Source organism: Brachionichthys hirsutus, chromosome 15 (genome assembly GCF_040956055.1).
Source record: "Brachionichthys hirsutus isolate HB-005 chromosome 15, CSIRO-AGI_Bhir_v1, whole genome shotgun sequence".
NCBI classification, from domain to species: Eukaryota; Metazoa; Chordata; class Actinopteri; order Lophiiformes; family Brachionichthyidae; genus Brachionichthys; species Brachionichthys hirsutus.
This window is the reverse complement of record NC_090911.1, coordinates 12080107-12107606: the sequence shown is the minus strand read 5'-3', so window position 1 is coordinate 12107606 and position 27500 is coordinate 12080107. Positions and strand designations below refer to the sequence as shown.

Sequence of the window (27500 nt, the reverse complement as noted above, 5' to 3'; positions counted from 1 at the left end):
CAGGATCAGACCCCGAGCGCCCCCGTCCCCCCCCCCCCAACTCATTCTCCGAAGTCTCCACTCAACAAACCGCCAACAAATGTCAAGCCTGCGTGGATGAAAGGGAATATCACGCCGCTAATCCCACTTCAGATCAGAGACAGATCTCCAAATTAGGCGTGAGGGTTTGAAGCAAGCGCTGCTTTGCCACTGCAGCTTCATTTATTTCCCACTAATTGGCCCCAGAGGTGAGGAGGATGGTGGATGGGGGGGGGGGGTAGAACCCGGGCCAGCTATCCATCTAAAATGTGCACTAATGAAAAGGTCTGGGGAGAACCTGACATTTCAGCGCCAGGAGAGGAGAGGCTGGTCTGGATGGAGTGGGATCTGGGATCCGTGCAGATCCCAGATCAGCACGAGGAGGACGAGGGTGCACGAGGAGGACGAAGATGCAGGAGGAGGACGAAGGAGGCGCGCTCATTATATCTGCATTCGTTCTGAGTGTTTATGACTTTGTAATAAACCTTTAAAGCAGATTTACTCTCCTGTGGGCTGAAGCAGAAGATGCGTTCAGGGTGCGTCCGTCGCCCTTAAAGGGGCAGGTCATCCTTTATGGCCTTAATGTCTCCGTGGAAACAGCAAAGAGGAGACAATGCGGGCGTCCCCTCCCAGCAAGTAGCTTAAAGTCACTGTGAAATGGAAAAAAGCCTTTTTTTAAATAATATAATAAGAAAAATGTCTTTCTGATGCAGTTTTTTATGTAAAACAGCAGCGAGCGCTCGTCTTTCCAAGCGTAAGAGAATAAAACTCAGCAAACAAAGGAGTTCTTATTTCCTTTAAGCCATCACCGTTTTAGTTTTGATTAATTAGCCCGACCCGACAGGAGCGCCTCAAATTAACGAGGCCGAGTTCACGGCGCTAAAATGTTTTCTCACCTCCCTCTCATTGGATGTGTGGCATTTAGCATTTAGCATTTGGCATTCATATACGTTCATAAAGACAGGATGAGCCCGTCGAGGGGTGATTTAATGTTCGGGGGGGGGGGGCACAAGCTGTCCTCCAATGAGAATCAGGGAGAGGCTGAATGATAAATGCAGCGAGACAAACAACAAACAAGCAGCAAGCAAAGAAGAGATGAAATAAAGAAGAGCTAAAGGAAAGAATTACAACCTGGGACGAGACAAAAGACAAGGACGAGGCCATATATCTGTCTCCTCACACACACACACACACAAGGTCGGAGGTCAAACCTTCTGAAAGGAGGACTCACTTCACCTCCCGCCTCCTCCTTCATGGCCGTACTTTGCTTTTCATGCGGCCGCGTTGTCAGGGTGAATATTTTTGTGTGTGATCAAGGTTTTATTGTTGCCAGTGGACAAACGCTGGTGGACTGCAGTCAGGTGCCGCGCTGGAGGACGCTCCTGCTCCTCCTGCTCCTCCTGCTCCTCCCGCCTCCTCACCAAGGCCTCCTATTCATGCTGCTGGAACGTCCCCCACATGTTGTCAGAGGAAACTCGAAACTCGATGACTGCAGGCGCCTCGAAACAGAAAGAGAAAATGCAGTCAATGCGAGCTGAGCAGAGACTTCCTTTGATCGCTGAGCTGCACCACCTGATCACGGTTTTTACCGAAACAGCTGGGATGTCCAGCAGCTGAGGGACATAACGGATCAATAACATCATGATCAACACCAAAATAAATGTTTATTTTATATTGAAAGGGATATTTGTGTTCTTCTTGTGTTCTTCTTCCCTTTGATTGAACAAATGGGCTCACAAATAGATTGTTGTTTTAGCAGTAGTAAATATTAAAGCACAATTAAAGAGAGAATAATTAAAATTGAATGTCATGTTATGTATGAAAGTGATTAAACTATCATAGAATGATGTAATGACGTAAATTAATGGGAGCATACATTTTAACTAAATGTGTTTCTCACTTTTAAACTGGAATGAACGCATGAAATGAAGACGGGAAGCCCCTGCTCTGACTGTTACACATGAGCTTATAGCGACATCTGCTGGATAAATACTGGAATTACAGAAGATACACTAAATCAGTTAAAGTTGATATATTTTAAATGTGAAAAAATATTGACATTCGCCTTTATTGATACATTTGTGTTAAAATTTTACGACTCCTCAAAAAAACCAACTCACCAGTCATGTTTGAGTAACATAGGTAATAGCCAATCACATCTGCTCTTCTTCCTGGCTCAGCCAATCAGAAACAAGCATATTCCCTCGCGGAAGCTCAGCTCAGTTTACCGGTGTCAAAAAGAGAGGACGCGGAGTCGGGATGCTACATCGAAGCACAGTGGAATTAATGACTTTATTAAATTAAAACTGCGTGGGTTTTATCGTGTGACACACCGGAAGCAGACCCACGCGGCTAATCCGGTCATTTATTGCAGCATGTTTTTGAAAATGAGGACGGCGCTACAGAAACTTCGTCATCTAAGGCAAGTTAGCTAACAGCATGTCACATTAGCTGTTAGCATGACAGTCCCACCGGATGTTGTGATAATGGAAGCGCTTTGATTTGCCCAAATGTGATGACGATGCTGATGAAAACAAACTGGAGTTATCCAGCAAACTATTTATTAGCATTAGCATTAGCATTATTTTCAGAGTTGGGTATTAGCCGTGGGGCTAGCCGCTCCGAGGTTTCCTGTTTAGATTCGTGATTTTAAGATGGACACGCTCTTAGCACGTGTCTGTTGTAGCCCCCCCGGCTCTTCTGCTTTATTGCTTGACGTCTTTAAATCCTAAATTTTCTCAATGGAAGTTTTAAAGGGGGGTCAAATCACAAGATGCTCACAAGATGAGGTGTTTGGACCCACCAGGTTCGATGGACGGCAGCAAGCACGGCGGCCGACGAGCTCCTTCGCTCAAGAGGAGGCGTCTCGGTACCGACCGGGTCAGAAGATCCACGGCTTCACCGTCGGGGAGGTGAGCCGGGGCGGGGCGGGGCGTCCCGACGCAGAAACATCCCGGTCCCTGCTGCTCTCACCTCGTTTCGTCCTGTCCCGCCGTGTCCCCAGGTTTCTGCGGTCCCCGATTTGTTTCTCACCGCGGTGACGTTGACCCACGACGGGACGGGGGCGCGGTACCTCCACGCGGCCAGAGACGACTCCAATAACCTCTTCAGGTTGTCTTTAAAAGCGTTTCCATAGTCGCACCCGAGCGTGTCCTCACACGCTTTCGCCGCGTGTGTCCCCCCCCCCCCTCCGTCTTTCAGCGTCCAGTTCCGAACGACCCCCACGGACAGCACGGGGGTCCCCCACATCCTGGAGCACACGGTGCTCTGCGGCTCGGAGAGATATCCCTGCAGAGACCCTTTCTTCAAGATGCTCAACCGGTCCCTGTCCACGTTCATGAACGCGTTCACGGGTACGGCCCGGGGGGGGGGGCCGCCTCTCCGGGGGGGCGGGGTTTGTGTCTTTGCGCCGCTGCTGGATTTGATTGTTTTTGTGTTTTTTGACCAGCCAGCGATTTCACCATGTATCCGTTCTCAACGCAAAACGGGAAGGACTTCCAGAACCTCCTGTCGGTCTACCTGAACGCCGTTTTCTTCCCGTGCTTACGGGAGCAGGATTTCAGGTGAGTGTCGACCCCCCCACCCCCACCCCCCCGCGGCCCGACGCAGCTCCTCCTTAAACTCCTTACGCCTCCTCTGATTGGCTCTTTGTCTTCCAGGCAGGAAGGCTGGAGGCTGGAGAACGAGAACCCGTCCGACCCCGACACCCCGCTGGTGTTTAAAGGTGTCGTCTTCAATGAGATGAAGGGGGCGTTCGTGAGTCTGCGCTTTGATCCCGTTAACGATGAAGGGGGGGTTCGTGAGTCTGCGCTTTGATCCCGTTAACGATGAAGGGGGCGTTCGTGAGTCTGCGCTTTGATCCCGTTAACGATGAAGGGGGCGTTTGTGAGTCTGCGCTTTGATCCCGTTAACGATGAAGGGGGCATTCGTGAGTCTGCGCTTTGATCCCGTTAACGATGAAGGGGGCGTTCGTGAGTTTGCGCTTTGATCCCGTTAACGATGAAGGGGGCGTTCGTGAGTCTGCGCTTTGATCCCGTTAACGATGAAGGGGGCGTTCGTGAGTCTGCGCTTTGATCCCGTTAACGATGAAGGGGGCGTTCGTGAGTCTGCGCTTTGATCCCGTTAACGATGAAGGGGGCGTTCGTGAGTCTGCGCTTTGATCCCGTTAACGATGAAGGGGGCGTTCGTGAGTCTGCGCTTTGATCCCGTTAACGATGAAGGGGGCGTTCGTGAGTTTGCGCTTTGATCCCGTTAACGATGAAGGGGGCGTTTGTGAGTCTGCGCTTTGATCCCGTTAACGAGACTCCCGTCGGTTCCCCGCGTCCTCGTTGTTTGTTTTTTATCACGCACTTAGTGACGATTATTTAATTTGCGTTTCCACTTCCAGGCAGACAACGAGCAGGTTTTCGCGCAGCACGTCCAGAACAAGCTGCATCCGGACCACACCTACGGCGTGGTGTCTGGAGGAGAACCGCTCGCCATCCTGGACCTCAGCTGGGAGCAGCTCCGGCGGTTCCACGCCACTCACTACCACCCCACCAACGCCAGGTGGGGGGGGGGGGGACTTCCTGGTTTACCTGGGAGAGGAGAGAACAGGAAGTGATCAGGGAAGCTCAAAGCGTCTCTCGCGTCTCTTCAGGTTCTTCACTTACGGGGATTTGCCGTTGGAGCAGCATCTCGAGCAGATCGAACAGGAAGCTCTGTCCAAGTTTGGAACCATCGACCCAAACACCGAGGTGCCCCCGCAGCCTCGCTGGAGCAGCCCGGTAGGTTGAGCGTGAGCGTCGGGCTGAACGGCGAGGAGAATCGGACCGAACCGAATCTCATTGGTTCCCCAGAGAGAGGCCCATGTGACCTGCAGCCCCGACGCTCTGGCTCCGGATCCGGCCCGGCAGAACACGCTGTGTGTGAGCTACTTGCTGGGAGGGTACGCCCGCATCGTCTCCTCCTTGTTGACGGTTCCCCCCCCCCCTCAGAGGGGGCGGAGCTTCGGCTCTGATTCACCTGTCCTCCCGTGGCTTCTGTGCAGCATCACCGACACGTTTGAAGCGTTCACGCTCAGCCTGCTGTCCTCGCTGATGATCTCTGGACCGAACTCTCCGTTCTACAAAGCCCTCATCGAGCCCAAGATAGGAACGGACTTCTGCTCGGCCGTAGGGTGCGCTTGTGACCTCACTTCCTGCTCTGGCCGCGCAGCCTCGGCGAGCGGGAGAACTCCGCCTCCTATCTCGCTTTCACGTCTGTGACGGTATCGTCCTCGTGTCCAGGTACAATGGCCGGACCAAAGAGGCGTCGTTCAGCGTCGGGCTGCAGGGAATGCACGAGGACGACACGGAGAGAGTGAAGCGCATCATCAGCGAAACCATCGACGACGTCATAGCGTAACGCGTTCGCCTCGTTTCAGGCTAAATCAATGATTCATTAGAAAAAAGTCTAAGAAAAAAGTCTCCTTAACGTTCTCGAAAGGCTTTATTATTTAACATTTATTAACTATTTACTGTCGACTTGATTAACTCCTTACTAACTCCTCTGTAAGCTAGCTATTAACTCTTTGCTAACTCCTCTGTTAGCTAGCTATTAACTCTTTACTAACTCCTCTGTTAGCTAGCTATTAACTCTTTACTAACTCCTCTGTTAGCTAGCTGTTAACTCTTAACTGTCTGTTGATGCTCGTGGCTTTGACCTTGTTTTAACGAGTCCTTTCAACGTTTGACGCAACAGACCTGATGTTTTTTTTAAGCTTAAAGCTTGTCATCGTCTCTGCATGTTTGCAGCAGGATATGGTTTCCGTCCCGGCGGGTTAAAGGTTCTAAATGTTTCGCTGGTTTCTCTTCGCGCTTCACAGGATTGGCTTTGAGGAGGAAAGAATCGAAGCTCTGCTCCATAGCATCGAGATCGATATGAAGCATCAGTCCACCAACTTCGGTCTGTCCCTGGCCTCGGTTCGTTCACCGCCGGTCATCTGCTGATCTTTAACTGTCACCTGGCGGGGGGGGCGGGGTTAGGGGCGGGCCCACCAGCTCTGTGTTCTTTAAACTCTTCTTACCTTTTGGTTTGGTGACTTTATTTTCTGATTTCCTCCCGTCCTCCAGTACATAGCGTCATCGTGGAACCACGACGGCGACCCCGTGGCGTTGCTGCACGTCAACCGAAACGTCTTGGAGTTCAGACGGGCGCTGAAGGAAAGACCCCGCCTCCTCCAGGAAAAAGTCAAGCTCTACTTTAAGGTGAACCGGCTCGCCAGGAAGACAAAGAAGTTCACCGAGCAGCTGATCCTTCCTTTATGTAACGATGAAACTCCGCCCCCCCCCCCACAGGAGAACACCCACAGACTGACTCTGTCCATGAGCCCAGAGGACACCTACATGGACAAAGAAACGCGGGCCGAGACGGAGAAGCTCCAGGCGAAGGTCCAGGCTCTGTGCGAGGCGGACAGGAAGGACATCTACGAGAGAGGTAGGGACGAGCCTCCGCGTTCAGCAGGCGTGGCCGGGGCTGAACCCTAACGCGCCCGACGTGCCGGTTTGGTGTTTGACTTCCTGGACAGGGCTGCAGCTGCTGGCCGCTCAGAGCGAAACCCAGGACACTTCCTGTCTGCCGGCGCTCCAGGTGTCCGACATCGAGCCCACGGTCCCGGCCACTGCTGTTCAGGACGGCTCTGCGGGTACGGGGGCGATGTCCGCTCACACGGATCAGCGTTCCTGTCACGCTGTTTGCTGACGCGCGTTGCTCCGCCCCGCCCCCAACAGGAGGCGTTCCGGTTCAGTACTGCGAGCAGCCCACCAACGGCCTGGTTTACTTCAGAGCCATGTGCAGCCTCAACTCCCTGCCGGAGGACCTCCTGCTCCACGTCCCGCTCTTCTGCCAGGTCGTCACCAGGTGAGTTCAGGCCAGGTGTGGAACCGGAACCATCCGGAGCGCCGGAACGTTCACGGGTCATCTCTGCGGGTTCTGAAATCAGGATGGGCTGCGGCGAGCTGGACTACCGGCAGCAGGCTCAGCAGATGGAGCTGAGGACGGGCAACATGTCCGTCTCCTGCCACGCCATCGCTGACTTCGCCGACCTGGACGTGTACGAGCAGGTGTGTGTGTGCGCGTGTGTGTGCGTGTGCGTGTGCGTCTCTGGGGATTTACTTCCTGTCTCCGTCCCAGGGCGTCCTGCTGTCATCCTGCTGCCTGGAGAAGAACCTCCCTCACATGTTTCGGCTGTGGAGCGACATATTCAACAGGTACGACCCCCAACGCGTCACGTGACCAGCAGTCGGACACGCCCACGCCGTGACGCCGTCAGACGTTTTCCCCCAGCCCCCGCTTCGACGACGAGGAACGCCTCAGGGTGCTGGTGATGATGTCGGCGCAAGAGTTGGCCAACGGGATCTCGCACTCGGGCCACCACTACGCCATGACGCGGGCGCAGCGTCACCTGACTCCGTCCGGCGAGCTCCAGGAGGCGTTCGGCGGGATGGAGCAGGTACAGAAGCCGTTTCCTTCTCGCTTTAATCCCAATAATCTGACTGGTGAACTTTAAACCGACTCGAAACGCGTTCGTGTTCGTTCTTTTTCTCCAGGTGAAGTTCATGAAGAGGATCGCCGAGGGTTCGGACCTCAACCTCGTGATGCGAACCCTGCCCAGGATTAAGAAGCACCTCCTGAACCCCGACAGCATGAGGTGGGGAGAGGGGGGGGGTCTGACGGCGACTAGTTAACCTGGAGACGGGGAGTCGCTGGATGAAACGTCTGTTCCTCGCAGGTGCGCCGTCAACGCCGCGCCGCAGAAAACGCCGGACGCGGCAGCGCAGCTGGAGAGTTTCATGAAGGACGTCGCGGCGAACAAGAAGGCTTTGAAGCCTGTGAAGTCGAACATCAGAGAGGTAAGAGCTGATCAAAGAGTCGTTAAAGGAGGCTCAGTCGGATTTATTCACTCGTGGTTTTTATTCCCCAAGAGGCCGCTGGACCCCCACGGACCAATCAGGAAGCTCATCGCTGTAAGTCCCACGGCGATCGTCTTCCTTCCTGTCTCTCGTTTTCTATTCTTTAACATGCGTTGATGCAACTCGGCCCTTGAATGAAGCGTCTTCTGTTCCGACGTTCCAGGAGCCTCAATTCCAACCCTGGGAAATGAAAACCTTCTTCCAGATGCCGTTCCCTGTCAACTTCATCAGCGAGAGCAGCCGCACGGTCCCCTTCTGCCACGAGGACACTGCCAGGTGGCGGCGCCTACACCTGCATGCGGGGGGGAGGGGGGTGGTTCGTTTCTTCATCTTTACGTTGTGCCGGAAGTCTTCCTCAGTCTGACCGCGTCTTTCTTCGTCTTTTATTCTCTCTTTTTCTGGCAGCTTGCGCGTCTTGGCGCGGATGATGACGGCGAAATTTCTTCACAGAGAGATACGGGAGAAAGGAGGAGCCTATGGGGGCGGGGCCATGCACAAAGGAGGTCTTTTCTCCTTTTATTCTTACAGGTGGGCGTCGGTTCACCTGCTGGTCAAAATGTGAAGTCGGATATCGTTTGAAGGAAGAGCGATTCTTGTTTTGTCTGTTTCGAAACGTCTCCGTTTTAAATATTCGACCGCAGAGGAAACTGTTTAAATATTGAAGTAGCGCATTCGCCGCCTCAGGGATCCGAACTCGGCTGCGACCCTGTCGGCGTTTCGTGAAGGTGTGAACTGGGCCAAGTCGGGACGGTTCAGCCAGCAGGACATCGATGAAGCCAAACTGTCCGTCTTCTCTGGTGTGGACTCGCCTGTCGCCCCCTCAGACAAAGGTGAGACTCCCGCCGTCTTAAACGCCGCGTGCCGCCGGCGGGACCGGATGGGTAACGGCTGCTGCTGCTTCCTCGCAGGCATGCGTCGCTTCCTCAGCGGCGTCACGCACGACATGAAGCAGCAGCACAGAGAAGGCCTCTTCGCCGTCAGCCATCAAAGCCTGGTGCAGGCGGCTGAAAGGTAACGTCGCCCCCGGAACGTTCCGGAAGAAGGGACGGAGAACCAAGCGGTTCCGGTGTCGGGTAACTTGAGGCGTAAAATGAGTTCGCTCTTCCTGCAGGTACCTCGGGGCGGGACAGAGGACGCGGGGCGTCGCCATTCTGGGTCCGGAGAACGAAAGATTTCAGAAAGACCCTTCGTGGATTGTAAAATAATCCAATCAAATGTTGATTGATCCGAGTCTTCAGCTGACTTTATGAAAATTATGACATCATCCTGAAATAAAAGCGTGTTGGACTATTAGTCACTGATTATATTGATTATGATTCAGATCTCAAAGATTAATTTTCAGAGTGCGTTCAAAGAGCTCCAGGTTTAAGCAGCAGAGCTAAAAGGGAGGACATTGAAGTTACGGTTTCAATATTGAGTATATTTGAACTCTTCTTGGGTGAATTCTGTGTAAAAACCAATAATCTAATTTACTTTTGACCTACGACACAGTAAATGCTTTATTGCGCAGTGACATCACAAGATGCCGACGTGTACAAGCTTCAGACAACACGGACACACAAAGCAACAACACAGCAGCAGGCGGGCCCACAAACATCTGGAGGTCCCGCTAATCCATCAACCATGACGTACGGCTGCGTTAGCAGGACTCTAATACACTTTCATATATAGATATATTTATATTCTTTATTTCAAATCTAGAATAATTTCGGCTCTTCCAGCACGTTGAGACATTCCCTTAATTATCTAAAGTCTTGAAAAGGCTCGTGACCTCATCATACAGTATAACCCCCCCCCTCAGATGGTCGCTGATGTGTCGCCCTCCTTGGGTCGGAACCGGGTCGGGTGTTCCAGCTGGCCGGAGTCGGACACGTCGTAGCTCGTCTTGTACTTCGCCAGGATCTTCATCAGTGGGCGAAGCTTCAGCCACCACTGGTCCTTGGGGATCCGGTGGCTGAAGAGAAACCACAAGGTGAGACCAAAACCGAAGCTCCGGATCTCCATTTCATATTTGGGGGGGGGGGGCGGAAACATGTCCTCCAGCGGGACTTTCAACGTGAAAACCTTCTTACACAAAGTCGGTCTCTTCCCGGAGCTTGGCCACGGGCTGAAACACCAAAGCCCTGCGGCGCATCCCCAGCAGGCAGGCGGTGTCCTCGGCGTTGGTGAACACTCGGCCTGCGGTGGAGACAACCAGCGTCAGCGCATTTCAGGTCCTCACAAACAGGCGGAGGGGAAATCCTCATCAAGCAAAGCGCTCGCCTCCTTGAGAACAGCCCCTCAGCGTCCGCGTCAGCCACTGGACGGCCTTGGCAGCAATTTTGGTGCTGAAGTTTCTATCAAATGGAGACGGAGCCCCCCCCTGTAAAGAGAAAAGATCTAACAATGTCACAAAATGCGTGTTTGTGTAAACCGGTCGTTTGTGGCGCGTCCTGTTGATGCGCCCGACCTGCTGCATGTGGCCGAGGATGTTCTTCCTGCAGTCGAAAACCCCCCGACCCTCCTCGGTGTACAGCTGGTACATGAAGTCTGTGGTGAAGTTCTCATTGCAGTACTCGTTTCTAGAACAAAGCAGTCGTGGGTTTGGGTTGGGTTTCCTTGTTTCCATGGAGACATGAGTCAAATAATACCGAACTCCCAGTGGTCCGAACACCGGGCTCTGTGGAGCCTCACCCGACAAAGCGCCAGGATGTGGTCTGACCGGAGCCTCACCTGAGCACTAAGCCTCTCTGGATGGTGGTCTTCATCTTCTCCGTCAGATGCTCCACATTGGCCTAAAAACCAAGTGACCCCCCTCTCCATTAAACTGGGGAGGTGATATCAGTATTTTATGTGTTCCTGTTTTGTCTCAGCTGACCTGCAGGTCTCGGATGCCGAACGGTTCCTCGTAGATGTAGACGGTGTCGGCGCCGGCAGCCAGACCGCCGACGGTGGCCAGGTAGCCGCAGTAGCCCCCCATGGTCTCAATGATGAAGACCCGCTGCTTGGTGCCGCTGGCTGACTGCTTGATGCGGTCGCAGGTCTGAATCGCAAACGCGAGTTATTAACGGCGGAAATAGAGCTGGACGGATCTCCGAACGGCGGCCATTTAATGACGAAATTGATTTGTTGCTCTTTTCCTTTCAGATTTCTTTTTATCTGAATCTGAAGGCGTCGCTGGGAAACCTCAAAGGAATTTATCGTCTTAATATATTTCACGTGAATTAAAATCTTTTATTGCCACGATCAAATGCAGCTCTACTTGAGATAGAAATAGATCAAAAGGTCTAAAGACATGCGGCGTGATACCTCTCACGGTCCGACCGGAGTCCGACCGGAGTCCGACCAGAGTCCGACGAGGTCAGCCGACCTGCTCGTGGCCTCCACAGAGGAAGTCTTACCTCCACGATGGCGTTGAGGGAGGTGTCGGCTCCGATACTGAGGTCTGTGCCGGGCACATTGTTGCTAATGGTAACGGGCAGCATGCACATCGGGATGCAGAACTCCTGGTGGTTGGCCCGGGCCTCGTTCAGCTGCAGCAGGGACTCCAGGGCCTGATGGTGGTGGCCGCAGTGTGACGGTTAGACCACTAGGGTGCACAGTGCATAGTCCCTGCCATTGTGTCCATGGTTGCTAAGTTACCATAGCAACTGGCACACGCTAATTGTTTTGAATATGCATTATGAAGTAGATCCGTGCGTGAAATTCTATTTTTAGCTGTTAATTTATTTTTCAGAACTTAAAGCTAAAATGAGGTCGTGATGCATGCAGGCTGGCTCTCTCCCGGCGATGGGGGCTTTGGCTTCCCATTGGCTGAGAAGAAATGGGATGTAATGGTGTTGCCATGAGATAACGTTTTTTTTTTTTTTTTGGTGGGGGGCGGGGCTCCGACGCTTCCTTTTATTTACAAGCAGCAACTAATGTCGAGAACGTGGACTGTGAAGCTACCAGCTGTGTTTGGGTGAGATGGAGGGGGGCGGAGCTTCCCTGCTGTTTCCCAAACAAACCGGGGCCACACGCCAAAATCATGCCACGGTCACGTGACTGCATGCCTCAACACTTACCTGGGACGCCCGCTGAGAAGCACGCCTCCAACAACAACCAGCAACAAGTCTATGATCCGCGCGCGTGTGTGTGTGTGTGCGTGTGTGTGTGTGTGCGTGTGTGTGCGTGTGTGTGCGTGTGTGTGCGTGTGTGTGCGTGTGTGTGCGTGTGGGTGTGTGTGTGGGTGTGTGTGTGTGTGCGTGTGTGTGTGCGTGCGGCAGATAAGCCAGTCTGGTTTGATGGGACCAGTTAATTAAGGCGTGGTCAGCAGTGTGTCTTCTAGGTCTTTCTTACACCTGACCTGGTTGTCGCTGAGGAGACGGGCTGTCCGTCACCGCCCCCCCCCCCCGGACTGTGTCGAGTCCCGCTACAAGCACACTGACACTTACATCAGTGATGGCGTTCAGAGCGGTGTCCGAACCAATGCTGAGGTCTGACCCGGGTATGTTGTTGGACACGGTGGCGGGGACCATGACCATGGGCACGCAGAACTCGCTATGTTTGTCCCGCGCTGCTGAAATCTCCAGGAGCCCCACGTAGGCCTGCAGCGGTGAAACGCAGCATCTCATAGGTTGGTGTTGAGGATGAACCGAGGGGGAATGAGGACGGGGACGGACGTGAGGATGTCCAACCTCAACAAGGACAGGAGGACAAAAGCCGGAGCGTCGCTGTGTCTCACGTCCGAGCTAGTAAACTCGTAATGAGGAAATCAGCCTGCTGTTATTTCACCCGCTAGCCATAGCTAACCGGCGATGCTAACCGCTACCGCTACACCATGAGCATGTTTTCCCACCACATGAGGTCATTTATCGATTATTATCACATCGATTATTGTCGTGTTCGTACCTCAAACCCTCCGATGACGAGCAGAGCGCTGATGCTGTGGATCCGGAGCTGCGCCGCGATCTCCTCCAGATGTTTGCCTGGGAGAGTTCTGGTCAACAGAACCGAACCGAACAGAACAGAACAGAACAGATCGGGCTTTTCACTGACGGTGTCCACCGAGCGCCTTAAATCTTCTCCTTTGCTTCAACTGACCGTTTGGTTCCCAGCAGAGACCCGCCTTGACCAGTCCAACCGCCAACATCTCCCCATTTGATCTCCCTGATCTGATCGGAGGGAAACATTTGGAGCGCCGCGGTTCGGTTCTGCTGTACCGGGACCGAGTCCCGCGTCTCCTCTCACCTGCCCCTTGTGCAGACCCTCGAAGCCGTCGTTAACGGCAAACATCTTGTGTCCTTCGGTGATTCCGACTCTGACGGCGGAACGGACGGCGGCGTTCATACCCGCCGCCGGCGCGCCGACGTTCAGCACGGCGACGTTGAAGGAGCTCTGTGGGGGCGACAGAGCGGCGTGTGAACGCCCTGGCGACGGAATGTCGCCGACATTTAAAGACAAACAACGAGGCGGACGTGAAGAAGACTGCGGCCGGCCGTGACCTCGCATAATAGACTTTCGGCTACCAGATCTCAGAGCCGCTGGTGGAGAGATTAGAACGATTTTTTGTGGGATGTGATCATGGATTTTTCTTTGGGAACTTACATTTGGGAGTTCGGAATCAGCCTTCCGGTTGGACAGGAGTCTGTAGGTGATCAGATTGTTTTCAAAGCTCCTGCAGGTAAAAAATTCCCGAAAGTCAAAATCAGAGATCGGAACCTGTCTGGAATCTGTTGCCGGGGTAATGGAGTAATGGATTACCTGCCGCGTAATCTCACTGCCTCTTCAAATTTCTTCTCGTCCATGACCTTTTGTACCTCCTGGGTCTGATGAGCATAAGAAAAACCGGATCGTTCACGCGCATGCTTGTGTGATGTCCGGCCTCCGTCCCTCCGACCTGGACTCACCATCTGAACGCACTCCATCAGCGGCAGTCGAACCGCCTGGTTGCCGACCAGAGAGACGACGCAGGCGGGAGTGCCGGCGGACGCTTCCAGCAAGGCCAGCACCGCCTCCACGCCCATACGACTGGCCTGCAAAGGTCACGTAAAAGGTCAGCGGCTGCAGCGTTAAGCGGATGACCATGCTGGGCTCGATGCGTCTGAGGAGGACGGAGAGATTTTGACCCACAAAGACAAGGATTAACGTTTCTGGGACCCACCAGGATCCGATCAAAGGCAGACGGGGTCCCGCCTCTCTGCACGTGGCCCAGGATGGTGACCCTGGTGTCAAAGCCCAGGCAGCGTACCACCAGCTGGATATCGAGGACGACAGTGAGAAAGGAAGTCTTTATATGTCATCACCAAATAGTCCAGTCGGATCAAACGGGAGGGTTGGAACCATGGACACGACCAAGGCGCCTCTGGACTTACATCCTTGATATAATCAGGTGTTATTGCCTTGTTTTGACGATTTACGGCGCCCTCGGCTACGATGATAATGTTCAGCCTCTTCTTATCAGCGCGGTTCTGGAAGAATACGGAAGCAAACGCACGTGAAGACGGGACAGAGAACATTTGCATTGACAAAAGGTGGAGCAAGAAATAATCCCAATGAAACCTTCGTGTCTCTTTGTGGCTCCGTGGCGCAATGGGTAGCGCAATGGACTCCTAGGGTTCTTCTGCAGAAGTTATTCAAAGGTTGTGGGTTCGAGTCCCACCAGAGTCTCTTTTCTTTCAAGTGCAGATTGCCCAAGAAGTTTTTCTTCCGCGATACTTGTTGGTTTTGTTAAAACAACAAGGTTGTGAGTTTAATTTCTATGGCTCAACCCGTCATCCGGCTCTGTGGCGCAATGGATAGCGCATTGGACTTCTAGGACTACTCTGGAGAGGTAATTCAAAGGCTGTGGGTTCGAGTCCCACCAGAGTCGCTTTTCTTTCTAGGACTCCTCTGGAGAGGTAATTCAAAGGTTGTGGGTTCGAGTTCCACCAGAGTCGCTTTTCTTTCTAGGACTACTCTGGAGAAGTAGGTAATTCGAAGGTTGTGGGTTCCAGTCCCACCGGAGTCGCTTTTCTTTCAAGTGCAGATTGCCCAACAAGGTTGTGAGTTTAATTTCTATGGACGAACCTGTCATCTGGCTCTGTGGCGCAATGGATAGCGCATTGGACTTCTAGGACTACTCTGGAGAAGTCATTCAAAGGTTGTGGGTTCGAGTCCTGCTAGAGTCGATTTTTTTTCAAACAAGATTTAACCATAAATCAGAGAATTGCTGCCTCCACATTGGGTTCGATTTACTTTCCCAAGCAAGGAAGTTTTTGAGTTTCTGTTCAGGCGTGAAAGGAAACTCGACCACGAGGTGGAAACGGTGATCCGAAATGTCATGTGCACGACTCTTGTATTGGCAGTAAACTAATTCCTAAGTATAATGACAATTACATAATCAATAATTGTAAGAGCGATCAAATAATCATTAAGTGGCGATTAAACAATGCTAAGTAACTTTGACCTACAGGGACGGTGGTAGGAAAACAACTGTCTGCAAAGGTGTGAAAAAACACAATGTTCCTTTCCACTCGCTAAATAACCGTCTGCAGAGGTGTGACAAGACGAAAAAACAATGTTGCTAGACAGGAAGTACGCTTCAACGAAAGACCCTCGTATGCAGCTAAGTTTTGTGGTAAAGGTTCATGGACTGCATCTCCGTATTGATACTTAGAATTTATGACTTCCTCCCATATTGTTACTTAGAATTTCCCTTGTACAACACCTGTTTCCTGTTCTAAGAATGAAAGAATGGGTGCCTATATAAGCAAGATGTTTTCACTCTTCTTGGCTTCACTCAGCCAACCCTTTTGCTTGGATGTCTGAAGCCCAAAGCTTTGATAAAACAATTTAAGACCAAACCACATGATCATGTGTCTTTATTATACAATTAGTTAAAAGAACAAAAAAACTGCCTACACAACTCTGCTGCTTTCAAGTTTAAAACTTCTTTGGACAGTTCCAAATAGGAGGAGATTTTAATTCCCTCAGCTTATTCAGACAGGAAATGGAGCGTTGGACTTTGAGACACAAACCGGTGGACTGTGTTGGACTGCTGCGTTACCTCAGACAGCTTCCGACACATGTTGTCCTCCCAGCCGTCTTCAGGAGGCATTTCTGGGATGAAAACCCAGTCTGCGCCGCACGCCAGGGCGCTGACCAAAGCCAGGTATCTGGACACATTTCAAGAACGGGGTTCCATTTTTACCTCCTGCAGCATATTTATTTCGACACGTTTCATCTCCACAGCCTCAATCACGATTTATCGGCCTCCACGAGGAGGTTATGTTTCAGGAAATGATGATTCAATTCTGGAGCTTCCTGCTCCACGTAGCTCCGCCCTCCTGCTCAGGTCTGGCTGCTCGGCCGGCCACACCTGTAATCAGCTCATCGACATCACCTGTGCTGCTCCGGACACCTGCTGCTCGTCTCCTCATCAGCCTCACCGGTGCATGAGCTCGGCTCGGTCCTCGCGCCGCCTCCGGATTGTTGCCTCCACCGAGGAGGTTCTGGGTTTTTATCTATCGGTGTTTATCTGTCTGTTTGGCTGTTAGTAAGGTAACTCGGAAAGCTACAGAAGAATATTGATGACAATATACGTTAGGAAAAAATATTACATTTTAACATTAACTCATTGAGTGCCTCAGAATGCTCTTTATTTTGACTATGCAAACATCGAATGAAAGACTAAAGTCTCTTCTTTCATCGGTGTGTCTCTACCGCATTTCATTCCGGAGTTATTGACCATTGAATAGATTTCAATGTCAGAGTTTGGCAGTGAATGTTTGGATTTCAAGAAAGTCTTGAGGCGTGAATGGCACTCAGAGTTAAAACTCCATTTACGGATCAAATCCAGATCACCGTGTGGACGCCGTAAATCTGATTAGGAGGGGAATGAGCTGCTTGGTGGAGGTCTGTGCTCCCCGAGTGCTTTTCTCTAGTTTCAGTGTAGTTTGTTTAGTTACTGAGATTTAGCGTTAGGGTTATGGTTTAGGGGTTAGAGTTCAGGGGTTATGGTTTAGGGTTAGGTTTTGGGGTTAGAGTTTAGGGGTTAGGGATTAGGGTTAGCGTATGTAACCTGAGCGTCCTTCGCTCTTCCTGTTATTTTCTTTTCTGGTTTTTCATGCTATATTTGATCTCTTTGTGACTTCAGTAGAAGAAGGGGACGGACTCACCCACAGTGGCGACCCATGACCTCCAGCACAAACGTCCTCTGATGGCTGGAGAAACAAAACACGATGAAAGTCAGACGGAAGGTAAATAATCCCTTAGCTGAGCTGAACGGTCTTTGACGTCGTTGGGGCGTCTAAGATGAGCCGGTTGTCTTGGCTACGTGGAGGACTAGCCTCTTCCTGCCGAGTCCGGCTGCGTCTCTGGGCTCGGCTCACCTCTGGGCCGTTGTCATGATGGCGTCCACCACCTCGATGATCCTGTGCAGGGCGGAGTCGGTGCCGATGGTCATGTCGGTGCCGCAGAAATCATTGTCGATGGAGCCCACCATGCCGACGATGTGGAGCGGCGAGTTACTCCGGGCTGCCTTTTCACTGATCAGGCCTGAACGGCGGCAGAGGGGGGGCGTTAGCTTCACGTGAGGTCACATGGAGCGCAACGCGGAGTGAAAAGCCCCGCCCCGCGGCGTGGAGTCACCTTGGTGGCGGAGCTCATCCAAAAGGCCGCCCCACTCCTCTCTGAACAGGTTGGCTCCGGTCAGGCTCCCGTCTCCACCAATCACGCACAGGTTGGTGATGCCGTGCTGCACGAGGTGGCGGGCGGCTTTGAGGCGCCCGTCGCGGGTGCGGAACTCTTTACAACGGGCGCTGCCGATGACGGTGCCGCCCTGGGGTCACAAAACGTCACAAACCGGAATGACGGAACCGTTTTCTCGCTCTAGTTTCAGATCTGTTGTCACTCCTGCCGATCGGGGGGGGGCAACAGAACCTCGGGTCACGGTCGGCGCCGCCTGCTCACCACTTGCAACATGCTGGACACTCTTTCCCATGTGGCCTCTTCGATGTTGTCTCCGCCGTCCACCAGCCCCTGGTAGCCCTGACAGGAAGTACAATCATCGTTCAGACGCTCCTTCACAATAAAACGACACCAGACAAGTCGACGAAGAATGGAGGCCGATGAAGATGACGGTGCGGACGGCGAACAATGAAGCCAGCCCCCCCCCCCCCCCCCCCCCAGGTAACGCAATCATCTCCACGCTGGGACCCGGAACTCGAATCCCGAGTCGCGACTCACCTCGTGGATGAAGTAGACCTTCGCTCCCACGTAGATTCCCATTCTGACGACAGCCCGGACCGCCGCATTCATACCTGGGGTGGGACAAAGAAAGTCAACAGTCGTCATGGAGACAGGAATCCTTGTGGATATCATACATGGTATTCAAATATTCAGGATTCCTGTTTCATTCCTGACTTGAGACTTGAGACCAAACAAACAAAGCCGAGTTGTTTATTTTTGGTTATTTCCTGTATTTTATTGCTTCCTGTCTTGTGTGTTCCTTTTCCTGTTTAGCCTATTATTATCTTATAATTGTAATCATTAAGTTAAATCTATGGAAGCAGAATTAGCCATAAATCGCTCTTTATATTCTGCCTGATGACATTTAAACGTCGTAAAACGCAGATTTATATGAATAAGATAAAACTTAAACACAAAGTTCGTTCATAAAGCTCGATGGATGAAGGGTTCTGGACGCGGTGAAGGTTCTGGGGTCTCGACCCGCCCCTCCTTGGTGGACTGTGCTCAAAATGTCCTCGGGACATTTATCATATTAAATCTTTCTTCGAACATTTTGCTTTATTAGATTTCTGCATTTTGTTTATAGTCGCTAAATTATTTTTATTTTTATTGAACTTTTTCCTGTTTCAGCAGAAACCATCCAAGGAGAGATTATATTTATAGAAGAAACCTTTAGTGCCGCTTTCTTTATGGAAAACCCACAGATTACAAAATATCGACTGTCAAAATAAAAAAATAAATACAGCCCCTTCAAGGTCACAAAAAAAAACAGGAAATAAATTATGAACGATCCGCTGATCGCTTGTTGATATTGATTGTTTTGCAGATGTTCCATATGCACATCTGGATTATTAACTGAATATAAACAGTGATCGGTGTAAAAATGATGAATGAATGAACTGTTGCATAACCGACCGTCACACTCATTTGCATACTACCGAAATAGAAGGCGGAGTCCCGAGCGGCGGAAAAATTAGTGAAATAAACCCACCTTTACTTTGTTCATTGCCCGAGTTGGAGTAAAAAAAAAAAAAAACTTTGAAATGTTCACAGGAAAATTTAACTGTAACGCGATGCGCCCTTTATCGGACAAGCCTCTGGTTGCACGTCGTCAATCGGATGTTGGCCCAGAGGTTTCTGTCATTTCTCCCGTTTAATATTTTACGTTTTATTTAACGTAGAACAAATAATCCTTAAATACAAGTGAAATAAAAATGTCCCCTAACATTCATGATATAGCGACTCTGTCCGATAATGGACCTATTACCTTGGGCATCTCCTCCGCTGGTCAGCACAGCGATGGATTTACCGGCACCGGACAGATTCTCGATAAATTTCCGGGAGTCTTGCCGCTTCGGTGTCACCGCCCCCGCCATGTCCGTCACGTCGCCCTGTTACCGACCAAAAAAAACAAGCGTCCACTCACTGTCGGTCCCGCAGGTGGATGCTGGAGCGGACCGCAGTGGAAGCCGCCCTCTCTGCGCTCACTCACGTACACGCCCCCTGAGCAAAGATCGTGTATGTCGTGAGATGACTCCAACAGGACAGATACGCCCTCGGGTAGAGCGTTTACTCCCCTGCGCCAACCTCAGTCTCCGAGGTCTCCAAGAGCTTCTCTGAAAAGGTTTATTTCATTTTTTTATTTCATTTATTGTATTAAATGTTTCATAAAGCTCAAGTAAAAATATTCAGCTTAATTCTATTTTTTCTAAAGCAAAAAAGTCAAAGTGTTTTGACCGTTTAATGAGAAATACTTATGGTAATCACATTTATGGTTGTGATCAGAAAGGACTGAAAATTTAAACCGACTTCAATCAGGTTTTAAAATATCAAATATCTGCAATGTCATGTTTCGCTCATTTTTCATCCCTGTTTTAAAAATAGCACAGAGTGAGAGCTCTTCACTTTTCTCATCTCTCTTCGCCTCTTCCGAGTCCCCTGTCTGAACCATTAGAGCCGGTGAGCCAATGAGTGAAGCGTTCTTTTGACTGACAGCTAAACCGACCAATAGCCGCGCAGATCACGTACCCGACGTGTATCCCTCAACCAATCAGAACCGAGGGTCTATTTATCAAGCCGGAACTCAAACACTTGTTGAATTCAAGAGAACAGAAAAAGACAAAGTGTTGTAACTGACGTATTACAAAACAAACAGTAGGTTATTACACGAGTTATGTAATAACAGCAGCATAGAGCTGAACACAAGACTCAGATATGTAAAAATATTTCTGAGGGACTTTTTCCCGTGATGATTTTATAATTTATGTTTACCATTATTTAAATTCAACGCTTTTAATATTTATTCAAGCGTTCCAATCAGCCGATCGTTTCAACTCTATCAACCAAAGTCAGACAGCATTCCCGAGCTTCGGTAATCGTGACCTTGAGATGTCATCTTTTAATTTTATCTCAGAATTTCTTCATCTGCTCTCAGGCAATAGTTGTGTTTCATAATAAAGTGTTTGTGACTAAAAAAAACTTTATTTGACAGTAAACTGGAACCACTCAACTGTGTGAGTCGACTGGATGGCCCCCCGAGGAGGACGCCGGGTCCTGGACCGGGTCCTGGGACCGGGCCCCATTCCTTTCTGTTGAAAAGAATCTTGGCAAAGCAAACAGTGTGGAAGTTTCTGTAACTCCGCCACACAATCACGCCTCTGTTTCTCTCTCTCTCTCCATCTATGTCTATCTCTCTCTCCCCCCCAAGAGACCCTTGGAAAAAGAGGTGAGAGCTTTATCTGCTTTGTATGCCGTGAATAACTGAAGGCATGTAGCTTGTCTTAAAGCCCGCTGCAAATCTATTTTAGTCTATTATAATATCAATATGGGGGAAAATATTGATTGTAAAAACACGAAGCTGGTCGAAGTTAAATAATGGTAAAACATGAAAGGGACAGTGAGTTTATTACATCACTTTAAAGCGCTGATAATCCAGAGTTGAATGTGGTGACTCGACAGCTCCGCCCAGTGGCTGTTTTCTGCTATTGACCTGCGTGGAATAAAATAAGAGTGCGTAGTGACTCCGGTGAACTCTCCTCCACCAAAGCCAAAAACATTCTACCTGTGTCTCTCTAGTTTTCCTGGTCTTTCCCTCCACGACGTTTTATCCTTTTTGACTCAGTTCAATGTTTGTTTGTTTTTTGCATAATTATGGAAGTGAAACTACAAAAACAACCAATTTAAGTGAGGTTAATGTTTTTTTTAACATTTTTTTAGCATCTTAGTCGATGCTCCGTCCATTTCTCATTTTCTGAAGAAATTCCGCTGAAAATATAGCGCTTATCTTTTTTGACGTACCGGAAGTAGTTATATTATTTTGAAACTCGGTTTCCGGCTCCCCGTAGCTTCGGCCACCATTGTTATTTTGATTTGTCCACCCCCGAGCTATGACTGCTGTTATTCCACGGATTGAGTCGCTGTCTTCCAGAGTCGTCCGCATTTTGGGCTGCAACCCGGGACCGATGACCTTGCAGGGAACCAACACTTATCTGGTCGGAACCGGGCGCAGGTGACGCTCGGTCCAGTTAGCGTTAGCATTAGCGTTAGCGTCGTTCAGGCTGAGTGGAGCCGCTGCCCTGAATCCTCATTGTCTGCGTGTGACGTTCCCTTTCCATGGGGTCAGAAGCGCCCCTGCTGCCTGGCAGAAAAACCAACCAATCAGAACGCGACCCTAATTAGACAAGGAAGCGACTGATTAACGAGCAGGCCGCTGTTTGTGGTTCCTGTGCGTGACGTGTGCTTACATTCCAGGCGAGTTCTGATCGACACGGGAGAACCCGCCATGCCGGAATACGTCAGGAGTCTGAAGAAGGTTCTGGGACAGTTCGGCGCCGCCATCCAGGAGATCCTCATCACGCACTGGCACGCCGACCACGTGGGCGGGGTCGAAGACATCTGCAGGGAAATCACCGGTGAGGGTTCGACCGGCCGACTCGGACGAGTCGCGGCGGGCCGGGCCGGTTCCGGGTCCTTAACGGGCGGCGGCGTAACCGCCGTGGACTCGGGTTCAGCGTTCCTCCGTCTCCCCCTCCTGCAGGTTCCGACGTCCGAGTCAGCAAACTTCCTCGCTCCAGCCGGGCCGCGGAGACGGCCGGGTCCAAACGCTTCACCTACCTGACGGACGGCGACGTCATCAGGACGGAGGGCGCCACGCTCAAGTCAGCACGAAAGCCGACGCCGCGGCGGCGGCGGCGCGAAGAGACCCGAGCGCGTGCGTGAAACGGTTCTGCTCCTCCGCAGGGTGATGTTCACGCCGGGCCACAGCGACGACCACATGGCGCTGCTGCTGGAGGAGGAGGCGGCGCTCTTCTCCGGGGACTGCGTCCTGGGCGAGGGCACCGCCGTGTTCGAGGACCTTCACGACTACATGAGGTCTCTGGAGGTCCTGCTGGACACGGAGGCGGAGCTCATCTACCCCGGTGAGCGCCGCCCCGCCCTCGCGGCGCGCCCGGCCCCGGCGCCGCTGTTCGTCTGACGCCCGAGGCGTGCTTGTGCAGGTCACGGGCCCGTCGTCCGGGACGCCGGCTCTAAGATCCGCCACTACATCGGCCACCGCCTGGCGAGAGAGCAGCAGATCGTGGCGGCCCTCGGGAGCGCGGCGGGGAGGGCGTTCTCTTCGATGGAGCTCGTCGGGATCGTCTACAAGGTCCGGGGCGGCGGCGCCGGCGTCGGTAAGCGGCCCCGGAGGAACGCGAGCTGATGCTTCCTGCTGCGTCTCTTCCAGGACACGCCGGAACACCTTCGACCGGCGGCGCACGGGAACCTGCTGCACCACATCAGCAAGCTGGAGAGGGAGGGCAAGATCAGCCGCGGTACGTCCAGCGGCGCGCTCCAGGTGTGGGCGCTCCAGGTGTGGGCGCTCCAGGTGTGGGCGGGACTGATCGGGGGGGGGGGCTCTTGTTTTTGTTTTTATTCCTTCAGTGGGAGAATCTTCAGAGAACAACATCTGGAAAAGTAACCTGTGACGAACAACGACCCCCCCCCCGTCCCATCCCGTGTCACCGGGGAGCAGAGGAAATGGTTCAAGTCCCACAAATCCAATCCAGCGTGTCACATTCTCCTTCGCAGCTTCGTCTTCGCACCGCTTTGCGTGTTTCTGTCGAACCGAGCGCTTGTCTGTAGTTCTCCAGATGGTCGCCAGGGGGCGGTAACGGCATTAGGTTGTACATATTTGGATTATTATGGTTTATATTGAACTGAAATGATTAAATGCAGTAAATCTGAGGGATAATGAATGAAAAGCTGTTTCATGTTCTTTATTTTTCTGAACAGACATAATAATTATTTATGATAATTATCAAGGTATTTAGGGTCGAGCTCTAATGAAGGAATTCGATTAAATAATATTTCGATGACTTCTGAGACTCTTTTATTTGTTAATAGCTGGAAAGGAAGCCGTGAAATACCAAAGTTCCATCTAGTAATCGTTGCCTGCCGCTGTTCCGGTTCTTCGGTCGGTGGTGCGTGTGTGTGTGTGTGCGTGTGTGTGTGTGTGTTTTGTGTGTGTGTGTGTGTGTGTGTGTGTGGGGGGGGGGGGGCGAGCTGTCGGTAAAGATAAACAGCCGAGGAGCCTCTGAGCCAGACCAACATGGCGGCTCCGGTCGCCGCCGACAGGTCCCGCTTACCGGACCCGTCACCGGCAATCGCGCACCGCGCGCACCGACGGCTCTCAGGTGGGTCACACCTCCCCCCCCCCCCCCGGGTCGATTTAACGTGAGTTTGTGTTTCACAAGGAAACTTTGAGTGTTATTCCCGGCAGACATTACTCGGAGTTCCATTTTTTTTTAATTATTATTGTTGAGAGAATTAAATGTAAACGCGCACTTCCTTTTTTGTATTTCAAAATAAAACAATTGTTTTTTCGCGTTAGCTAGAATATAAATCTACGATTCTAAACAGCGTTCATGATCTCATAAATATATCCGGTTTTCTGCTTACAACATTTAAATACATTTATATACATATCAAATGAGCTAAAGATTGTTTTTTTTTTCTTTAAAGGGCTATTATTTTGACGGGTCAGCCGCATCGGCTTCCGGTCTTCCTGTTTATTATTGTGATCTCGAGACTTCCTCGAGCAGCCATTGACAGGCAGGTTGTTGGTTCTGGTACCAGTCAGACGAACAATAACACACGAACTCTGCGTAATAACACGCTTTATTACTTATTTATTATATATCGATGTATTCATACTGAAGCGGTTCTGCTGGGGGGTCCACGAAGCCCGCTGTAAAAAGTTAAATGTGTTTTTTTGTAAAAATAATAATTATTATTTTTACAAAAAAACACATTTAACTTTAACGGTAATAATAATTATTATTTTTACCGTTGCCTCTTTTCTCCTTGTGCTGATGTCAGAATGACATGCATGATAACGGAAATGAAAAGTGGCAGGGGGGGGGGGTAAATAATGGCTTGTGATTAACGCTGCCTGAAGAACACGCTGCGCTTATCTTTTATATTATATAAGTGTAAAACAACGATATTTCAGTAAATACATATATTCATCATCACAGACGTTCCTTATGTCGTAACGACGTTACATAATAAGTATTCATTCTCTGAAATGTTCAGAGAGTTCTTCGTTCAGGTCCTACACGCTTCTGAGAGACGATGGCTGTGTTTGGACCTGAAGGCATCATGCGATGGGGGGGGGGGGGGGGGGGCTGCGAGGCCTCCATTGCTTTCCATTGTCAGCCTGATTGTCTGACTGGCCTTCGCTGTGAGCTCAGGAATTCGTCCACGCTCGCTGCTGTGCTGGTATGCGTCCCGTCCCGTCCCGTCCCGGCGCCATCAGGCCTCTCCGGTTGTCTTACCTCTGAGCGCCGGACTCGTGAGCTTTTGGCTTTTCTTTTTTTTTTTAAGGCTTGTTTGCTCTTTCCTGTAAAGCAAAGTGAACTTTGGGAAGGATTGCAACATGCCGGCCATGTTGTCAGGATTTGCTCCCCCCCCCCCCCCCCCCCAAGAGACTAGGAGGAGGAGGAGGAGGAGGAGGCCGTGCTCCATAGCTGATAGCTAATCATGCTACTGGCATCATTTGCTATCAGGAAATCTCAAACGAAGCCACGCCTTCATCTCGAGCTGTGATTTAAAACGCAGGCGGAGTCCTTACTTCCTGTTGTGCTCCTTTCAGCCAATCAGAGGAGAGGAGCTTCACACCTCAACCCAGATCACGGCCGAGGCGTGAAGGGCCGACGGCGAAACGTGAATCGTGCCTTCTGAACTCGCTTCCTCCTGAGCGTTTACAGCTCGGCGCTGAAACCACAAACCTCTGGCCTCCGCCGCGGCGCTCGAGACCGATCTGAGTCCCCGTGTCCCCGTGTCCCCGTGTCCCAGGGTCCCAGGGTCCCCGTGTCCCCGTGTGAGCAGGAAGAACGCCGGTGCAGCTGGCCAGACGTCAGCTGTCCTCTCAGCGGCGGCGGCAGGTGCATCGTCAAATGTGTGGTTTTTGTCCGACTGACTGAAAGAACGGCTGTCTCTAACACACGCACACACACACACACACATGCACACGCACATGCACACACACACACACACGCACGCACACGCGCGGCAGGGGGAAGAGCCAGCAGATGTTTAGGGCTTGACCGCCGACCGACAAACCTCACTTCTTCTTCTAACACGTTTCATTTTGCTGCGGGTTGCAGCGACCGTCCGTTAGCGATAAGCGGCGCGTTGCTCTCCGAAGGCCCGCCCCTCCGGATGGAGTCGGCGTTTTAAACGTGCGTGTGAACTGTCACCAGAAAACAGAGGGCTATGGGAGAAGACCTACAACAACCAGAATGCACCGCACCACCGCGACCGACAGCGGCGTTAAGCTAGTGGCTAACAGCACCGAAAGGCACCTCTGTGCACGTCGGAACGAAGCAGTGAACGAGGAGGTGGCTCACTTCGGATCAGAACGTCCTACTTTTACAGACCCCCCCCCCCCCCCCGGGCTGATTTCACAATACAGGAAATGATATGGGAGGCACTTCCTGTCTCAGTTCAGCTGAAAAGGCCATAGTCTCATTTTGATCATTTTGATGTCGTGATGAAGGTTTCACCGGACTCGGGAGGTCGGAGCAACTCGCCGAGGAGGCCGTGTGACCCGGGACACTTCCCAAAATGTTCTGTTTTCACCCGATTACATCAGCTAAGGTGATGAAGCGACACTTTCGGCGTTTCTTGCTGCGACGGGAAACGGCTGTTTTCAACGCGGGCCTGGTCTGCAGAGGAAAAATGAACGTTCCCAGTCCATGTAAAAGGATTCCTGGAAGAGATTCCGGTCGGCCCAGCTGGGCGACTAAAGCCAGGCGGATTGTTTTGGTGAAAGTGAACTCGGAGCCACTGGGAACCCGGTGAACCCGGAGCAGCGCCACGCTGGCCCCGGGTCAGCATCACAGCGTGTCAAAAGGTCTCCATCGTCCTCCCTGGCAAGGTCACCGTGTGGGAAAAGCAGCGGGCGTCCATGTTATTGTGGGCCAGAGTGAGACTTCCAGCACACCCGGGGGGGGGGGGGGTGAGACCACGATCTGAGAAACCGTGAAAGCTGAGCGGGCTGTTTATCGAACGCACACATCCCTACATCCGATCCCGGGCCGGGCGGGGCCAGGCGGGGGCCCACGCGGCGCGGTGAACGTCTTCACGGGCGCCTCGGCATTCCAGATTCATTCCAGATTCATTCCAGATCCAGTCGGAAGGAAGAGTCCGCTGATGGTTTTACAGCAGCGGGAAAACGATAAACGATTAAATACAAGGAGAAGGTTTTTTTTTTTTTATCCTGTTTGAGATTGAATAATTTCTGTTGATAGAATATTAATTATGTGATGAAAGCAAACAGACCGATAAATATTCTAATGCGTTAAACAGCCCTAACTAAACGCTCAAGTGTTCTGGTTGGTTACCATGGCGATCTGGCCCTGTGGCTTTTGGGTGTGGATAGTCTTAAGTCCATATTCCAGATTGATCGATTCTCTATCATGTAAGTCATTCCTTTTGTTTTTTCTGTCTTACAGCGAGGACTGAATGACGCCACACGGTCTTCTGTGGATGTTTTCCCAGGATGCTTTGCATGTAAGGCGAGTGACTTCCGTTCTGATATTTAATGTAATACTTAAAACCTGCAGACCCCCTCCCCCCCCACACACTACTTGAGCTGCTAACGCTTACCGCGTGATTTCAGACACTTTTTTTTTTTAATGTACTTTTTATTTCGTTCATTTTTACTTGACAATATTTCAATATAGCTTTTTAATCACTATTTAAAGGGACCTTTCTTCTCCCTGGACACGCCCTGTCGTAACTGTTGCACACGCCATCGACGCTAACCCGACGGGACAGCCGAGTCCAGTTTGTAAGAACAACAGGTCATGGAAATCACTC

The 27500-nt window shown here is 51.3% G+C and overlaps 3 protein-coding genes and 2 non-coding genes across 7 annotated transcripts; 4 read left to right on the top strand and 1 right to left on the bottom strand.

Moving 5' to 3' along the window:
- Positions 1-2393: 2393 nt before the first annotated feature.
- pitrm1 (pitrilysin metallopeptidase 1) lies at positions 2394-9233 on the top strand. The gene is made up of 27 exons (XM_068748656.1): positions 2394-2440; positions 2825-2930; positions 3023-3129; positions 3220-3371; positions 3467-3581; positions 3678-3774; positions 4406-4566; positions 4658-4784; positions 4857-4945; positions 5048-5176; positions 5286-5399; positions 5864-5960; positions 6111-6245; positions 6336-6474; positions 6566-6682; positions 6768-6897; positions 6980-7100; positions 7171-7247; positions 7324-7489; positions 7587-7687; positions 7769-7889; positions 7962-8003; positions 8113-8225; positions 8355-8477; positions 8634-8779; positions 8858-8960; positions 9061-9233. Exons 1-27 carry the CDS (start codon positions 2394-2396, stop codon positions 9152-9154), a joined length of 3069 nt encoding a protein of 1022 aa, XP_068604757.1. The 3' UTR covers positions 9155-9233.
- Positions 9234-9664: 431 nt separating this feature from the next.
- LOC137904538 (ATP-dependent 6-phosphofructokinase, platelet type-like) lies at positions 9665-19516 on the bottom strand. 3 transcript variants are annotated; one of them, XM_068748731.1, is made up of 22 exons: positions 19405-19516; positions 18135-18208; positions 17859-17936; positions 17538-17727; positions 17279-17444; positions 17066-17110; positions 15955-16063; positions 14282-14377; positions 14071-14163; positions 13817-13942; positions 13671-13735; positions 13515-13584; positions 13158-13304; positions 13011-13081; positions 12819-12906; positions 12362-12514; positions 10807-10971; positions 10662-10723; positions 10399-10510; positions 10212-10311; positions 10022-10127; positions 9665-9903 (listed from the first exon to the last, which is right to left on the bottom strand). In XM_068748731.1, the coding sequence occupies exons 1-22, from the start codon at positions 19511-19513 to the stop codon at positions 9747-9749; spliced, it is 2382 nt and encodes a 793-aa protein (XP_068604832.1). In that variant the 5' UTR covers positions 19514-19516; the 3' UTR covers positions 9665-9746. The 3 variants fall into 3 exon arrangements, with proteins under 3 accessions (XP_068604832.1, XP_068604834.1, XP_068604835.1); XM_068748733.1 differs by lacking the exons at positions 12362-12514; positions 19405-19516 and adding an exon at positions 11330-11482; XM_068748734.1 differs by lacking the exon at positions 19405-19516 and having other exon boundaries at positions 13536-13584.
- On the top strand, positions 14687-14778 carry trnar-ucu (transfer RNA arginine (anticodon UCU)). The gene is given in 2 exon segments: positions 14687-14723; positions 14743-14778. It is a non-coding gene; the product is annotated as a tRNA-Arg (tRNA).
- trnar-ucu (transfer RNA arginine (anticodon UCU)) lies at positions 14985-15076 on the top strand. Its single transcript is given in 2 exon segments — positions 14985-15021; positions 15041-15076. It is a non-coding gene; the product is annotated as a tRNA-Arg (tRNA).
- A 1991-nt stretch (positions 19517-21507) lies between the features above and the next one.
- lactb2 (lactamase, beta 2) lies at positions 21508-23460 on the top strand. The gene is made up of 7 exons (XM_068748735.1): positions 21508-21645; positions 21888-22048; positions 22174-22294; positions 22377-22555; positions 22634-22782; positions 22861-22948; positions 23058-23460. Exons 1-7 carry the CDS (start codon positions 21524-21526, stop codon positions 23099-23101), a joined length of 864 nt encoding a protein of 287 aa, XP_068604836.1. The 5' UTR covers positions 21508-21523; the 3' UTR covers positions 23102-23460.
- The last annotated feature ends 4040 nt before the right edge of the window (positions 23461-27500 follow it).